The sequence below is a fragment of the Diplotaxodon limnothrissa genome, linkage group LG12 (assembly GCF_057381915.1).
Source record: "Diplotaxodon limnothrissa isolate DT_005_m linkage group LG12, D_limnothrissa_male_GT1.1, whole genome shotgun sequence".
Classification (NCBI taxonomy): domain Eukaryota; kingdom Metazoa; phylum Chordata; class Actinopteri; order Cichliformes; family Cichlidae; genus Diplotaxodon; species Diplotaxodon limnothrissa.
Genome location: NC_140607.1, coordinates 24,772,688 through 24,791,869, shown reverse-complemented (window position 1 = coordinate 24,791,869; position 19,182 = coordinate 24,772,688). Strand labels below are relative to the sequence as shown.

At 39.1% G+C, this 19,182-nt stretch overlaps 1 protein-coding gene across 1 annotated transcript in view; it reads right to left on the bottom strand.

Moving 5' to 3' along the window:
• The window catches only part of grid2 (glutamate receptor, ionotropic, delta 2), a 543,519-nt gene that overhangs the window by 125,832 nt on the left and 398,505 nt on the right, over nt 1-19,182 (bottom strand). The window contains exon 8 of the mRNA XM_085368399.1: nt 16,018-16,137. Within this exon, the coding sequence (XP_085224525.1) occupies nt 16,018-16,137 (120 nt within the window). The remainder of the gene's footprint in view (nt 1-16,017; nt 16,138-19,182) is intronic.

Here is a 19,182-nt window from a genome sequence, read left to right as displayed (position 1 = left end):
AAGTATGAAACAAAACTTTTAAAACAAGTAGGCCTTGTAGGTAAATACAATGATTTTCTCTATTTCATCACACAAGCTATTATAAGCAGGCTGCTTTTTTAAGAAATAAGAAAACTTAAAGACTAAACTTAATACATTTTAGTTGTTGTTTTGCAGGTACTGTAAGTTCAATATTAAAAACTGGTGATTTAGCTGAATGCTGAAAGGCATTATGCCTATACATGTCCTTGCACAATGTGAATAGAGGCCATGGGGAAATAGGCAAACAATAGCAATAATCAGTAGAAAAATTAGGTAAACATACTGAGGAGCAGAAAGGTAATCCTCTAGTGAGCTCACTATGATAGTGAAGGGACGTTGTGGAACTTAATGCAGTGGAGAACAGTGTAGACACTAAGCTTGTGTAGTCATTGTGTGCCTATACCGCAATGTATAATTGTCACAGCATTGTCTTACTTTAAGGCGCATGTTTATCCAAAGCTATTTAAATATCATATATGTTTATATGTAAATGATGAATGGGTGAATGTCACACTTGTGTATTTGTGATCCACAGAAGCATGCAGTGCTAGGCAGATTCTGGGTGCTGTAATCCGAGGTTTACAAGCTGTAATGCTGCTGAAAGCCTACAGGCCCAGCTGGCAGACAGAAAGAGAGGGAGAATAAAAGAGAGAGACAAGAAAGGACATTGTAGGTAAGACAAAAAATGAGTCGCTAAAGAAAGGACAGTCATATGAATCACAAATTAAACATATAGAGCGAGGAAGAAAGTTTTAGATAGAGAGTGGAGAGAAACATGGAGAGACAGAAAAATACAAGCAGCAAGATACACTGAAGAAGTTTAGAACTAGACCAATCTACTCATATATAAACTACAATGTGTTAAGGATAGGCAGATGAACAGCTAAATACATTTCACAGAGAAGAAGAAAAAAAGAGTCTGAACTTTTCATCGAAACTCTTTTGTTAGTCAAGTTTCATTCTAAATAGTATTTACTTATAGGCTTTGTAAACATTGTTTTCACAGATTTGATCAGTTATGACCATTTTTATTAGCATGTTTTTTTCTTTGAAATTACAGTTACATGTTTACATAAACAGCAAACAGCTGTGTAGACACAGGAAGTCACTGAATTGTTGCTCGTGGCTTTGACACTGACTGTAGTGCACATTCTGGGCTCGAGTAGTTTAGCTGATCCTCTAATGTATTAACTACTTTGAAATATGTCAATCACCAGTATGTTGTGGTCTCATTGGTTTTGGTTTCATTTTCTGCCCTTAGAGTTGAGGGAACTCTCTTAGGCTTTTTTTCAATTTCTTTAGTATTCAGTATTCATGAATAGTCCTGCAGGCTTTTACAAGGATGTCTAAAAGCTCTTCTTTTGGATGAAAGCTGACTTCTGCACTGCTTTCTGATGGGGTTTTTTTATTACACACACTGTGGCACAGTACGGTAACAGGTAGTTTTTACATACATTCACACTGAAGATTACAGATAGTCTGACCAAGGGAATGGTGTGGACAGTCACACCTTATCTAATTGAGGTACTCTAAGTTCTTAAAGGACTGTATTGTAAACAAAAAAGAATGTGTGGCATGGAATAAAATGAAAGGAGGTGCATTGAAATGAAATGAGAGAGAACAGCCTGACAAGAGTTAGAAGAAGAGGAAGCGAAAGAATGATGGCATATCAAACCAATACAAATCTGCCCACCCCCAGCCCCCACTATAATCCCTTTATAATGTGCAACAACACAGACACATACACACAAACTGGAACAGGCACACCATAAATCCTTCTTGTCTTTGCTTATCAAGCCTATGAGAAGATCTACTGTAGGCATGTGGTGATTTACTCAGAGATTATCAACCAATGATACCATTGTGTTTTTCAGTCCTCTGGTAGTTTCTGCCTGTGTATGCCAAAGACTGAAGTCAGGGGTATCTAAAAATGAAGATGAAGAGTATGAAGATGAATGAAGATGAAGAGAAATTAATTTAATTTCTTAAGACGAATATAAATAGAGTATTATATTGTCATTAGACATATTAACAAGATATATACATATATATTAGGGGTGCAACGATATTCGTATCGATATTGAACCGTTCGATACAGTGCTTTCGGTTCGGTACGCATATGTATCGAACAATACAACATTTGTAATTTATTTTATCAACTTTCCTTCTGATGATGCTGTCTGTGTTGAGCGCTCAGTGAATCTGCGTTCGACTACTCCGCCTAGGCTGCACTGTCGAGCGCAGATCCACTGAGCGCTCAACACAGACAGCATAGTCAGAAGGAAGAGCGCAGGGCAAGCTAGCAAGACAGAAGTTAAGCTCTCCTTGCAACATGGACCTCCCCCACCCTCATTCAGATCTGGCGTTTGGAATTATTTTGGTTTTCATGTGACGTATGACCCTGAAGGTAAGTGAGTCATGGACTAAAGTAAAACAGTATGTTGGATGTGCCATGCAATGCTCAATTACATGGGTGGGAACTAGTGTGTTAGCGCAGTTAGCTCGTTAACGTGTTGGCCGTCTAGCCCCATGCACGGGGCGATCGGCGGTAGCTCGTTAACGGAGATTTGCCGTGTTGTGGCGTTAAGGTCATTTCAATGAGATTAACCTGAAAGCACTAGTGGGAACACAACGAATATGACTGCACATTTACGCCGACATCATCCTAGTGCAAAGACAAAAACAACAAGCATGCTACTAACTTTAGCCGAGTCATTTAGACAGCTGTTAGCACATGATTCTCCTTATGCTGCTGAGAATATAGCCCAGAAGAAGCGGATAGTATAGCTTTTATTTTGGAAAGAGACATTTCTCTGTAATAAACTCTCTTTTCCAAAGATGAGTGATTCCTCAATCAGATACAGGGCTTGCAATATCGCTAGCCCAACGTCCCGGGGCTAGCGATTTTTCCAGTCTGGCTATTGTAGGAAGGAAAAATATGTCAATGCTTTTGCATTCTTTCGGAAATGTAGCTGGGTAATTATGTCATTGGCATCGGTGAGCCACTGTCAATATGTGACATATTGAAATCGCGTTTGAATTTGCGCTTGGTTTTTGCTTTCACTTTGCAATCGTGCGAACTGTGTATAGAGAGTGACAGCACTGATCTGTGAGTGATGATAATTTGTGCACCAATTCCTCTGACATCGTCTTATTAATCGTTAGCTTACTATGCAAACATGACAAGTGAAATCTCCCGCAGCAAGCTTAAACATGTGAGAGGTTGATCGCGCAGAGAATCGCTGAGCTTATGTGAGTGCGTGTGTAAAAGCAGCAGGATTTATATTTCAGTTCTGCTGAGCCAAATAAGACAGGTCAGGGTGAAGAAGTGACAGCCAAAGAAAAGCTTACTGCAAAACGGAGAAGTTATGACAAATCAGACTGTAAGGCAAAAAGAAGCTTTATGGTTTCATGGACAAAAGAATTTCTGTGGCTGCAATATGACGAGCTAAATAACCAGGGCTGCACATAAGTGGTCCGCAGGTGCGCATTCGCTGTCAAAATAAAAAACACGCACAAGGGTTAGGGTTAAATTTAAAAACTGTACTTTTGAGTTAAAATATATATTTATAATTTTAATAAATGACAAATTAAAAAGGCATGAACATTTTTTTTGTATCGAAAAAATATCGAACCGTGACACCAAAGTATCGAACCGAACCGTGAATTTTGTGTATCGTTGCACCCCTAATATATATATATATATATATATATATATATATATATATATATATATATATATATATATATATATATATATATATATATATATATATATAAAAAAACACCCAGCGCGCCCCTGCGGGCGGTTTATCCTTCAAGCTCGGGTCCTCTACCAGAGGCCTGGGAGCTTGAGGGTCCTGCGCAGTATCTTAGCTGTTCCCAGGACTGCGCTCTTCTGGACAGAGATCTCCGATGTTATTCCCGGGATCTGCTGGAGCCACTCGCCTAGCTTGGGAGTCACCGCACCTAGTGCTCCGATTACCACGGGGACCACCGTTACCTTCACCCTCCACATCCTCTCGAGCTCTTCTCTGAGCCCTTGGTATTTCTCCAGCTTCTCGTGTTCCTTCTTCCTGATATTGCTGTCATTCGGAACCGCTACATCGATCACTACGGCCGTCTTCTTCTGTCTGTCTACCACCACTATGTCCGGTTGGTTAGCCACCACCATTTTGTCCGTCTGTATCTGGAAGTCCCACAGGATCTTAGCTCGGTCATTCTCCACCACCCTTGGGGGCATCTCCCATTTTGACCTCGGGACTTCTAGGTTATACTCGGCACAGATGTTCCTGTACACTATGCCGGCCACTTGGTTATGGCGTTCCATGTATGCCTTGCCTGCTAGCATCTTGCACCCTGCTGTTATGTGCTGGATTGTCTCTGGGGCATCTTTACACAGCCTGCACCTGGGGTCTTGCCTGGTGTGATAGACCCCAGCCTCTATGGATCTTGTACTCAGAGCTTGTTCTTGTGCTGCCATGATTAGTGCCTCTGTGCTGTCTTTCAGTCCAGCTTTGTCCAGCCACTGGTAGGATTTCTGGATATCAGCCACCTCCTCTATCTGCCGGTGGTACATACCGTGCAGGGGCCTGTCCTTCCATGATGGTTCCTCGTCTCCCTCCTCTTTCTTGGGTTTCTGAGCACTCGGTCAGTTGGGGCCATCTTCCCAATGTATTCTTGGATGTTCCTTGTCTCATCCTGGACTGTGGTGCTGACACTCACCAGTCCCCGGCCCCCTTCCTTCCGCTTAGCGTACAGCCTCAGGGTGCTGGACTTGGGGTGAAACCCTCCATGCATGGTAAGGAGCTTTCTTGTCTTTATGTCAGTGGCTTCTATCTCCTCCTTTGGCCAGCCTATTACCCCAGCAGGGTACCTGATCACGGGCAGGGCGTACGTGTTGATGGCCCGGATCTTGTTCTTACCATTCAGCTGACTCCTCAGGACTTGCCTGACCCTCTGCAGGTACTTGGTGGTTGCAGCCTTTCTAGCGGCCTCTTCATGGTTCCCATTTGCCTGCGGGATCCCCAGGTACTTGTAACTGTCCTCTATGTCTGCAATGTTGCCTTCTGGTAGTTCAATCCCCTCAGTTCTGACTACCTTCCCTCTCTTTGTTACCATCCGACTACACTTCTCCAGTCCGAACGACATTCCAATGTCATTGCTGTATAGCCTGGTAGTGTGGATCAGTGAATCGATGTCTCGTTCACTCTTGGCATACAGCTTGATGTCATCCATGTACAGGAGGTGGCTGACAACTGCTCCGTTCCGTAGTCGGTATCCGTAGCCAGTCTTGTTAATGATCTCACTGAGGGGGTTCAGGCCTATGCAGAACAGCAGTGGGGACAGAGCATCTCCTTGGTAGATCCCGCACTTGATGGTAACTTGTGCTATGGGCTTGGAGTTGGCCTCTAGTGTTGTACGCCACATCCCCATTGAGTTCCTGATGAAGGCTCTTAGGGTCCCATTGATCTTGTACAATTCTAGGCATTCCAGTATCCAGCTGTGGGGCATTGAGTCATAGGCCTTCTTGTAATCAATCCAGGCAGTGCACAGGTTGGTCAGTCTGGTCTTGCAGTCTCGGCTGATTGTTCTGTCTACCAGTAGCTGGTGTTTTGCACCTCTGGTATTCTTGCCAATTCCTTTCTGTGTCCCGCTCATGTATTGACCCATGTGCCTGTTCATCTTAGCCGATATGATGCCTGACAGGAGCTTCCATGTAGTACTATATATATATATATATATATATATATATATATATATATATATACATACATACACACACACACACACACACAGGGCATATACTTGTTAGCTCATTTCTTAATTCTTAGTCTTAGTACTTTACTACTGTCTTTGTGGGCTAGATTCAACAACCTGCTCGAGCCATTCCTCACAGACATTGGTCCATATTGATACTATTTACTGGCTACAAATCCATAATGTTAATCTCCAAAATATGAATTTTATCTAAAAATTGATGAAACTGCCATTGCTTTTAAAAACTAGTGAAAAAGACCTTGTTATTTATTAAGACCAAAGTATGGCATAGTGTGAGATATATATTCCGATAAATTTGCTGAATTTTAGATAAGGTGATTTATCAAATACTGCTCAAACAAACCTTTGGTTTAACAAGATAGATGAGCTGTAGAGACAAGAAAGCATTGAGTTACTGCTAGGTGATTGGCTGACTGGATATTTTTGTTGACAAGCTGTTGACCAGTACCTAATACCTAATAAAGTGCCCAGTGAGTGCTGAAAATCATGAATAAAATGGGAATAAATGGTGCAACATTATAATGAAAGAAGTCATGTAGCTACTCTTGTAAAACTCTCTATACAGCGTTTGAGTGCCTTTAAATTTATGTGTAAACATATTAACCAATAAACTAATAAACAGGGGCAAAATTACAGAAGAAAAATAAAACTTTTTGGTGGTGAAATTGTGACTAAAACTGATCATAGAGGGTGCTCATTTTAAATAGAAGCAATATCTCTTGCGGGATAATGTAGTTAAGAACAGGATGTTGAAGCCAGAACTGTGTAAGACTGATGTGCTGATAGGTTCCATCAGTTCATATAACTCCTTCATCAGTTCCATCACTGCAGCAGCCTCTGCTTCTGCTGGTGCCAGCAGTAATATTTGTCACAGAGCCAGCACAGATTTAGCTTGAAGAAAATGTGGAAAGTTTATGGGAAATTTGCCAATTTCATGGTGAAATAAGGTAATGTTAGGTAATGGTATTCCACATCAATACACTAGTCCAGTTTGCCGCAGGTCCTCCTTATACAACTCAATTTCAGGCTGTGCCTTGCTATTCGTTTTCACCATTGTGTGCTGCTAATCAAGGCCATAGTTAATTTGAATGATTGAATGACCGTGTAGCCAATTTGTGTACTATATTACGTTTATTTCCAATGTCACTATTTTTAGGTAGGCATACAAAAGTCTGTTATTTATTTAAAAAAAATTATTGTAAAAACGTATTTTTCTACATGAGATCTCCACCCCCTCTAGCACCAGTTGCCACTATTCAGAAATCCACTGTATGCTTAAGACAAGGAAACAAACCTGGTGTCAGATCCCACTGATCAATCACCTTCACTTCTTTGCTAATGATCTCTCAGTCATTCTCAGCTGTCACCTTACTTGTGCTATGTTTACAACCAGGTCACAGGCAATTAGGCCTCCTCCCTTATGTCTCCTCCTGATCCTGTCAATCCATTTATCCATCCATCAATCCATCCATCCACTACATAGCAAAGATTAACCCAAGGACTGATAACCCACCTCATTTCCCTACTCCACTTCTCTGCTGTCCATCCATCACTCTCTCTCCATACTCATCTATCCATACATCTCTCTGGCTTAAAAAACATTAGCTTGAGGGCAAAACAGGGCTGCTTCTTGTTTCCTTTTTCTCCTTCGTTCATATAACCATCCTCTTATCCTTTCACAATTTTATATGTTACTCACACCTCGCTGAGCCGTTATTCTTCCATCCACCCAGGCACATCAGTCTAACCTTTTCTTCCCCTCTCACTGCTATATGCCTTATATTAATAACATAACATCCACGATTTGACAGTGATCTCTGTACCTCGGTGGCACTGGTGCACATGCAGCCCGACTATGTGCAAAAGACATAAAGAATGGATAAAGAATATATAGAGTATTGCAGTACACTGTAGAATAACACAACTAATCTAAAGTCTTCTATTTACTTTTTCTTCTGTAAGCTAATAAATTTAAAGATGTATAGCTGCTTATAGTTTATTTAATATATATATATATATATATATATATATATATATATATATATATATATATATATATCTTGCCCCTTTGCAAGACCAAAGACTCTTATGTTTGGTCTTGTAGGCTCGTATGTTTTAAATAGGGGCAATTCAAGCTCATGCGGAGACAAGACAATTTCATATTTTACTACAGCAGAATGGAAATAAAGAGGATAGGGTTGGGTGAAGGGTTCTGACATCAGAGATATTTAATTCTGTCTTTTTTTCAGTACTCCTTTGCATGTTTTTTTTTCCTTCAGGGGTAAGGGTTTATAGAGACAATAGTGCCTGCAGTATTCCAGAAATAGGTATGGAGCAGAATGTAAAACTTTTATAATGCACACACAATAACACTGCTGTTCTTTTATCCCTTCTTTTGTGCTCACTTTCTGTCTTTCTGTCTTTCCTTAAAATTCAGGGAGCCGCTTCAGTACATCATGCTCCCAAATTCTTTAAATGATAATACACAGCGGAACCTCAGTATATGCAGCCACCTATTACAGTTGCGGCATTTTCTTAAAAATCAGTGTGCTTATGCTCAGATTCCCTATGTCACAGCACAGAATCTGCCTTGGAGGAGACATGAGACGGGATTGACAGTTGAGTACCTGGGGAATAAAACTTCTCCTGGCTTGTCTCAACAAACAGAAAAGAAGAAGAGTGGCTGTCGGGCTAGTGTTTGGTGTTACCCATACTGTTTGCACAACGGATGTTTTTGTTTGGCACCACAATGAAGTTCCCAATGGGGTTTGTTTGACAGCAAGTAATAGTTAAAAATGCTGTTTCCCTCTCCTCTGTATTTTCACATTTGTTCGCCTCACTTATCTGATTCTGTTCTTTTTCTCCACCCGGCTCTTCATTCTGCCTCTCTCTATGTTTTCTGCTGTTCAGTCACAAGCACACACACAGATAATATTCATATGCGCTGCCAAACGTAGACTGATCCATGGACACCAGAGGCACTTCGTCAGCTTCAGTTAGCATCCAGTGTCCACTGTGCTGTGGTCACCCGGATTATAACTTGCTGGTCAGTGCATGTGTGTTAACTCTTGACTGACACGACCTTCCAGCTAAAACAAATGGAAGACATCAATCAGTCCCACAGAGGAAGCCTGCAAATACTCTAGTATTCATGAGTTCACAAGGGTAAAAGCTGTTACCACAAAGGTTGAAAAAAAATAATCTGGTGTGCTCTTGCCCTGACCACACTGGAAATGGACAGAATAATGTGATAGGACTGAGGACTTGAATGGATACTTTGACATTTTACCAAGTATGTTTGACTGACACCTCGCAGATCAGATGGTGTATGCTATCACTGAGCTTATCACTATTAATAGTAAGCTTACTCCGTGTTAAAGTAACATGTTTTGTTTTGTTTTTTTCCCCGTCATCTGCATGTACTCATTCACAATTTGTTATTGTTCTACTGTGCTTGTACTTCTACTATTTTGGGCTTCTGATGTCTTTTCATTGCAAATTATGTACTGACCAGGTTATTTTAACTTCCCTCTCACAATATGTCATACATCTTTTTTAATCAGAAATAACTAAAGTCTATTTGTTATGTTATTTTGTACCACTTACTGGGATCTGAGTACATAAACACTTTGCTGTAATAAAATCTTTGTACATAACGGCCAATTTTACATAAGAGCCAGGCGATTAGGGATGAAATGTTAAGCCTTGAAATATAAATGTTCATTTGAATTACATATTTTTAAATTCTCTTAATTCCTGTGTTTTTAATGTATCTTCATATGTTAAAAATATCTGCAAAAATTTTACATCTCTTTATTTTCTACCATTTATCAAGATCTGAGTCACAAGGGTAGCAGCTCATCCAGAGGGTACTGAGCGATCCCAAGTCAACCAAGAGATGTAATCTCTCCAGCATGTCCTGTGTCTGACCCACAACCTCTTCCTGGTACGACATGCCCAGAACCTCTCATCTAGGAGGCACCCAGAATTTATCCTATTCAGAGACCTTGACCATCTCGACCTGTTCCTTTTGATGTGGAGGAGTAGTGGCTGTACTCTGAGTCCCTCCCGATTGATCAAACTCCTCACCCTATCTGGGGAAGCTCATTTGCTTGTCTCTGCGATCTCATTTGGACACAATCCAGAGCGCGTAGCCATAGGATAGGATAGGAATGTGGATTAACCAATAAACTGACACCATCGCTTTCATGCTCAGCTTTCTAATTTGTTACAACGATTGGTCAAGAGTTGCTCCAGACACGACACCAAACTGTCAGTCAATCTCCCACTCCCATCTCTCTTCACTTGTGATTAAGATCCCGAGATGCTTAAACTCCTCCACTTGGAGCAGGAACTTGTCCCTAAATTTGAGCAGACACTTCTCCATATTTCAGCTGAGAACCATGCACTCAGACTTGGAGGTGCTAATTCTCATTTCCATCACAAAAACAGAGGTGACAACACTTGGCTGTGCCTAGAAATTCTGTCCATAAAACTTATGGACGGAATCAGCAAAAGTGCACAGGGCAGCCTTGTCAGATTCCAACACCAACCAGGAATGGGTAAGACTTATTACTGGCAACATGGACCAAACACTCACTGTGGTTGTACAGATGCCTTCTGTCACACCAACTGTGTGCATGTCCTCCTTCACTACATCTATGAATCTCATCTGAATGATTGTTCAATGTTGTTGTACTAAATTCTAACTTCATTAATGCTGAAAAAGTTTGGTTGTTCACTAGTGGCGCCTGAAACATAGATACTAAAGATCTTTTGTGAAATTGCAACTTTGTTTTCTGTTACTTATCCAGGTTCTGTCATCCCACACTACAATACAGCCTCAGCAACATGCAAGAACATTACACAAGGCAAAGGAAGCCATACACAAGTGCATGGATGCATATGCACAATGCTAACAGTTGAGAGAACCAGAGAAGTGGAGATGTAGGAACCTGCAAGCAGGATAAATCAATGACATCCTCTTGTCTCTCTGTCTCTCCCTCTCTCTCCATCACTCTGCTCCTATGTCTATCTCTCCTGTTTCCATGCCCTTTTCCATCTTTCTTTCACTCATGCATCTTTTACAGCTTCCTCTTTCCATCCTTTCTGCAATCTCCCACCTGGCCTGGAGGTTGGGGGCATGGTGAATGAAGAGTCATGCAAATCTACTTAATAAGATGGAAAAAAATGAGGAAAATAGAGATTTTTCTCCTTGGAGACATTTTTGTCTATCACTGTCTTCCATTCTTCAATTACCATAACACTGCATGTTTCCAACCAGACCAGCTTTCTGCAGCTTATTTATAAAATTTTACTTTACTTCACGAGCCAGTCAAAATGTCTTTTTTTCAGATCAATCACTCTAACCTCTCTCTGTGTTTTACCATTACCTTATTTGTCTCACCCTGGACCTTTTCATATACCATTGACAGTCAGTTTCAGTGGTATTAGCCCTCATCCATAGAGCTTGGTAACTTGCCCTTGAGGGCTGTTGCCTCTCAGATATGTTCCATAATCACAGATAATCTGAAGCGCTGCTCAACATGCTGTGCATGAATAATCCAAATTAATTAAACATTTTAATATGCCTATTTCTGTGTTATCAGCTATAATGTATTTGATGTTATCAGGAATCTTTATCTGGCCTGTAGGTCTTGGGATTTCAGTTTTGTCTCAGCTGAGCTACAAATGCCTATTTATTAAAAAAAAAAAAATACTACCTCAATCTTCCTCGGGGATGTCCCTTTATTTATATATATGCATTTTTTTCTCTTCGGGTGAACCATTTCATGACATGTTAAACAACACTTAATGCTGGTTAGAAAAAAAGGTGATAAGTCAGGTAACATTAGTTTAGGCTCTGAATTCAGTAAAAAGCTATTTCAGCAGATATATGGAGGATCCTGTTGGGACAGTGCACTGCCAACATCAAAACAGAGACAAACCACAGGATATTAGTCTGTGAGCCAATAACAGGTGTGTTATTGAAAGGAAACACAAGACAGTGCTCAATTTTGTCTGACATTTTTCTGCTTACTGTAGTGGTATTGAAGTAAAAATATATCTGGGACATGTGTTCAGAATAAAAATTCACCATTGTTGTCCCTTTAAAAAACTACATAGAAGCTTTTGTTGCATCCTGATCCAAAGGTTAATTCATATGTCTGTGGAGTGCTGGTGAAAAACAGCTTTGTGTGTCACTGTGGCTTGGATTTCTCAAATTTTAACAGTAATTAACCCTGTCTGGAACTCAGTTTCTGGCTTTGTTTCTATAGCAGAATCTCTCTGTGTGTTTATGTGCTAAACGAGAGGAAACTCTGCGTCTCCCTCTCTGTGTCACGCATTTATGGTCATGCAGACTGACATAAATTGTTATGCAAAAAGAAAAAGAGTTAACTGAACATTTTCAAACATGTCAGAAGATTTATGCAAATGCACGTGTGAATGGGCTTGCATGTGTTCCCAAGTAACTGCAGCTATTAAGGGTATTTGAGCTTGTGCGCGCATTAAGAGATCGCATAAAAGAAAAATGTCTTTCAATCATTCAAAACATGTAATGGTGGGGAATGTTTTTCACATGGTGGCGGGACTGTGAAAAGGCTCCCAGGGTCCCATGACTCTCTGAAGTCACTTAACATAATTTACCACATATGTCAAATAAGACTGGAGATGATAATTGAAGTGACCTCAATTTAGGAACACTGCAGTTTGCAGGCCATTGATTTGCATAAAGAGGGAGAACGTTTCAATCTCTCCTCCAAAAGATGGAGAATATGAGCCCGTGTGTGAGTGGAAGGAGACCATGGGCATATGTGAGAGTAAGAATGTAATGATTGTGACTCTATTATGACCTGAGCTGCTGTTTCTATCGCTTGCATGGGATCTGAAAGGATTAGGTCATCTATCTCCTTTCTAGCTGTCTCTTGTGCTGTTCAGCTTGTTTCATTTTATCTCTCTTTTCTTCAAATCTAAACCTCCTTCCTTCTTATCTCCTCAGTTAGCCACAAGCCTTTTTTTTTATTGTGGCTGTTTTAAAGTACTCGATGCCGTTTTTCTCTCTGAAGTCATTTAAGATGTAGCTGATAGCTAACGAAGCAATTACACATGGCAGTCTTGTCGCCTCTCTGTAAGAGATCAGTGGAGCCTGACATGCCTGTATATGTATATATAGAGAGATATATAGGCTCTGTGTATAGAAACCGAAGGTAATGGAGCAAAAATCCAATTCTACCACAGTGTAGTGGTAATAATTATGACGGATCTCAGGTATTTGCTACTATTATTATCGCTCGATAGCTGTATGCATCTGTGTGAAGTATGATGGGGATAAAGTCAAAGCGGATTGGTGAAGAAGAATCTAACAGGGAGATGAAGAAGGAGGAAGTCGTAAAAGAGAAAGGCGCTCAGAAGAATACATTAATTAAGTAAAAAACAACAATAACAAAAAAACCCAAAAGTTATTAATGAAACTGTGAGCAGGCCTAGGAAAGCTCAAAGAGAAACCGTGAGGAAGAACAGAAAAGAAAGGTCAGGTTAAGTGGTATGCTCACATGAAACCAGTGGTATTACTATAATTAGGGGAATAAGCATGTATTGTTAATGGTCCGGTTAGGTCAAAAAGGCACACAATAACATTGATTGCAATTTAGCTGGGCTTTTTGAGGACTTGTCAAAAACAGATAAAGCTTTAATGCAGAACTGTAGTCAGGTACAAGAAAAACACATTAAACTTCATATGGCATGATTAATATATATGTTCTAAAGATGAAGTGTGAGAAGGGAGATGATCTATAATTTATGCAGGAATATAACCAATGGTAATTGCGTTTGGTTCCAGACTTAGACTTTTTTTTTTTTCATTTTTTATGGGAAATGTCATGTGACTTCACCACCTATGTTAAAATACAAGATAACCACAAAGCAATTTATAAATAACGGATCAAAAGTTTCTATAAGGAATGTGGTCCCTTTATTTGTTTACACTTCTGTAACACGGGTCACCAGACCTCAGGGGTGGTTAAATAAATATGTTACAACATTTCAGCAGTGAACAGAACACGTGGGTTTATTTGAGTTTCAAGAATTTTCTTTTCAGCAAACATATGACAAAGCTTATACAAAAGCTTCCTTCTCTCTGTTTGCTCTGAAGTGTAAACGACCCAGAGTCTATGAAACTGAGGAACTTTATCAGTAATTCATACAAATGAAAGAAACTGTTTCTGTTCCTTTTATTTCACTGCTGTTTTTTACTTTGCCATTATTATTTCTTTCATAAGAATACCAGCTTGGATTGAAAATTATAGAGTGCGAGCCTTTTTCTTCCAGCTTTCCTTTCTGATGGCTCAGTTTTTTAACCATGATAAAAAAAATTGGATGTTGGTGACAAATATATATTTTTATTACAGTATTTTTTTTGCAATCATTTTTTTATTATTATAAATTTTTGTAGTATATGTGCACCTAACACATAACAGTTATTGGCTTGGTCTACATATTTTAGAAATTTAGAAAATTATGCAGTAAGGTCAACTTTTCTTCTTTAAAAAAAAATAAATCTTTTGATTTAGACTGATTTAAGTTACTTTATTTTACATGCTGTACATTTTACTTTGCAAATAAAACAAGACCTATGTATCACTTAAGCACACAGTACAAAAGAAAAAAAAATGACTTGAGTGAGAGAACCAGATAGCTTTCATAATATTAAGTATATTTCAATTAAGTATATTCTTTCTTAGCTTTTTTTGGTAAGCACACAATGCAGAGGAGAAAGGAAAAATAACAGCTCTTGGTTTTCATTGCAATCAGCATGCATTGGTGAAACTTCTGCAACGTACCCACATTTGCATTCAGGGACTACAACTAATTGAATGGCTGATGTATTGGTGATAGTTCTTTTTCTGCTGATATACCAGGATATTAATTTCTTTTCTAGTTTTTCTTCTCCGTGGATTTATATACATAAAAAGGTTCCAGCAGGACTTTCCTCTAGCTTTCTTTTTCTGTTTCTGAGTGAATATTTCAGTATATTTCACTATATTTCCAGCCGTACACACTGGCCATGTATGAATTTAATTGAATCCCTATGACAAATGAACAAATGTTCAGAGAATTAAGGGAGACTGTGGCAGGAATACTGTATAACAAGTGCTTGAATACCCTAAGAAGTAATTATGCTCTGCGATTAGGGAATTGTGCCTTAATGTAATTATCCTGTGCTTTAAAGATTAATTTTGTCTGTGATGGCATGCTGTGTTATGTTGGTGCCTCACCACATTATCCATAATCACAGATCACTGTTATCTGTGAAGACAGACGCACTGTGCATACGTGTCTGAGGACATCATTTTTGTGTCCTGTTTCTGTAAGTGTATTGGAAACAAGAACATGGACTGAGAACGTCTTCAAGCAACTCACAGAAGTCCAGACGCTTTTCTTTCCAAGCTCCTTAGACTACGATGACCTGGATGACTGAGAACCTTCACAGCACTGTCCAGTAGAAAGTTATCAGTATTATGCATAAAACAAGTAATTTAAGTAGTAATTTATTTATCAGCGGTTTTTCACAGAAGTGTGTTCTTTACCACAGACGTATAGATCATCTTAATAATAAAAATCAGAGATTTGAATGTACAACATCTTTTTTTTTAATATAGCCTGCAAAACACAACTAAGTGCACACATACACCCACAACCACACACTTGCACACAATCCATGAACAAACAATGTTATGAATATGTGCGTGCATGGCTGTCTTTTATGATGCCTGTTAAAATTCATTATGCACGTATCATTACCAGATAGCATTTGAATGAATCCAATTAACACCATGCTTTATTGAAGGGGAGGCGAGCTGCAGTGCTCAGGCTTTACCCGACGGGTGGACAGAAAACATAAAAAATGAAAACACAAAAAAATCATTTGTTCTGTTCAAGACGTTAATGGCTTGGGAAAGAAAGAAAAAAAGAAAGACAGAGAAAGAGAGAATACAGGTATAAATATGAAAGAGCAGCTGGACTATGCTGCTACAGGGGTGACATGCAAAATGAAGAAATACCTGTGTAAATATGAGACACCATTTAGAGACTAGGTGCAATGGAATTCCCCAGTAAATCCAGGAATTATGCAAATCTACTCTACGCATTTGAAGAAATTATCCTCCCTTCACCCACAGTAGAACGCCACACAGAGGTTCTGTTTTAACTACTTACCCTACTGACTCCCCGTCCTCTATCTTCTCCATAATTTGTGCCCAAGATTTCAAAGAAGATGTTGGGGTTAGTGCCGTTGTCAGTGAACTCCAAGAAACTGGTCAGGCCGCTCACCCCGAACTGCAAGGAAAAGATTTAGGATGTGTTATTTTTGGTTTATCTTACAATTATTGTTGTTATCGTCAAAATTACTGTAATTATTATTGTGATTTTCATCACTATAATGATGTCAGCTTTTGTTTTGTCACTTCTCCCTACAAATCTTAGAAAACTAACAGTTTTTTCAGCAAAAAAAAAAAGTGATGGTAACTGTACACAGCGAAACCGAGACACGTATGATTTTTACATCACATTCACATTCATATTATCACAGTCGTAGGTATTGTGTGTGACATTTGACAGTGATACATAATACAGGTGGTCTCTTGTGATTTTTTTTTCTCATCATGGAGGCATTACTTTCTCAGTTACTGTGATAGCAAAAGAATAAACATTCCATTTCACCTACATACACTTTAGTAACCTTCGGTGAATGGACCAGAGCATTATTAATCTGTAGCGTATAAACTGCGAGTCTGCAGACAGGCCAATGTCATACCTCGTGTCATTTTTAGGGATAATTATTCAAGTTACTGTGGTTTCGCCACGCGGATAAATTTGTGCAACTGTCAGACGCTGGAGAAGGACTGAAAGGGCATGCCGTTGTCTCATGCTGCTGTCATATATTCAGTGGGAAAACTTCAGCTTCTGTTGATGTTTGTCAGGATAGAAGTTACAATGATTTGAACTGATGAAAGCAACAACTGTTTATATTTTAGGAAAGTCAAATAAATGCGCTTATGGTTAATTTCAATAAGGAAGATCAATATTCACTCATCTGCCTGCTCTACAGGGTGTTAGGCTGCTTTTCTGTTTTCTACATCACTTTCACTTTTCCCAGCTGTCAATCTCAATACTGACATCATCATTCTAGTCCAATCGTCTTTTTACCCGTCTTCTTTGGGGCGATCAGCCTCCAGTTTGCATAGTTTAAATCTTTGCTCTCCGTCATTCTCGCTTTCAGACTCTCATTCATGCAACCCACCTCATCCCCAACTTCACCTCACTGACACCTCAGTCAGAGCTTTTCATCTTCACCATCACCAGTGTCTAGACTCCCGGGGGTCCTGCAATAAATCCTTTCACGGCTGATCGGCGGAGTGTAATCGCCATATACATTAATATCTCTATCTAAATAAACCAAGTTCAATTCTTTCAAGTAATCTCTTTTTATTGAACCCTCCTTATTTGATATCTGATGTCTGAGTTATAGAATAGTGACAGTCTTCCCAATTTTTGTAAATAATATTCTGAGAATTTGCAGTAATATCTCTCTTTCTGTACTCAAACACACCAGATGTATATGTGTGTCTGTCATAAGCGTGCATACCCCTAATGCTGATATGCTTTGAAGAACAACTAGTTATATTAGTATGTCTATGGCACTTCATAAGATATGGTAATGTGCTATTGGGATTACTAATCTATGTAAATATTTTATTCACCTGGGATGAGTGCACGTACTTAGACGCACACTCAGTATATTGCATGTTTACATCTCTGCATCAACAGCTGAGGTTGAAACTGAGCCCTTAATAGTCATTTAGGAGAACCTGGATGGAAAAGATGTTTTATTAAGTCTAAGAAGAGAAATAAAATAACAGCGAAATGAAAAAAAAAAGACTTTTTAATTTTTGGATGCTTGACAGAACTAAGATGAAAGTAACAGCGTATGTGTGTTATAATAACAGCAAAAATAAATTGAGAATCGTTAAGCCTAGATTTGAAAACAGTCTCCCAGGTGCTGCAGAAGATGTAGGGGCTGGGTCACAGGCCTTACAATGCCTTTAAAGTAATCAATAAAATTTTAAAATGAGTCCTAAACCTTAACAGTTTATGTCGCAGAGATTCAAAGGTGAAAATGTAGCAGGCAATACATAGTCTTCTAAGCACAAACACAACACGCACTTCAGGTGTAACAGCAGCATTTATTCTCCACTCTGAGTTTGTCAATGAACACCAGACAACAACATCAATAGAGCTCCTCATCAACACCTGCAAATTAGTATTTATCATTACCATATTGGCCCCACATACCAAAACACTGATTAAACACACAGGCACGCACAGCAAGTAAAGAACACTGCTGATACAGTGCGAAATGGAACTGATGCCAGGCTGTTGAAATCAACTCTATTACTGCTTAGGGCTCTTTAACAGAGCTCTGCTGAGACAGTCATCAAGGTTGGTTTAGCAGCCGGGGCTGGCTGATGAAAGTGTTGCCAAACCCCAGCCTGATCGCAAGGTGAAGTGCAGAGATAGATATGAAAGCCATTGCGCTGCATTTATTATTGTCTGACACTAATCCTAAATTAGCATTTCACTTGGCTTCATCATTCAGTCAAACTGTCATCCCTGGAGTATTTTTTTTTATTATTGATATCAAAACAGGGGGCATTGATCCAATTGGATTTAACAGTGATGAAAGTGTTGCCAAACCCACGCGTAAACTCAAGGTGAAATGTTGAGATTCCTAAAATCACAACTGCAGAATGAAGTCCTCTACCTGCCAAAAGCCAAATATGCAGGAACTGAGAAGAAATTGCCGACTGGTGGATTTACTTTGTTCATGCAGTCCTTTGAATGCACGATCACTTTGTGTCTAAGGTGTACTCAGGACAAAGGTAGAAAGCTATCATTAGATTTATTGATAAAAAAAATTGATCTCTCTGTGATCAGAACAATATAAAAGTTAAGACAGAGTTTTTTCAGAACCTTATCCATTCGCATTCTTCAGTTACAGGTGACTCTAACGTATTAGTCAATTTAGCTATGACTACATCTTGCTGTTTCAGCCAAGGAAAAATAAGAGCTGTAAAAAGGTGTCTTGAATTGCAGATTAGTTGTTGTTGTTTCAAAAAGAAGGATAAATATCATTTGATTTTTTTTTGAAAGAGATTGATTCATAACATTTATTATTATTATTATTATTATTATTATTATTATTATTATTATTATTATTATTTAGAGATGGCACGATACCACTTTTTTATGTCCGATACCGATACCGATATCATAAATTTGGATATCTGCCGATACCGATATGAATCCGATATAGTGTTTTTT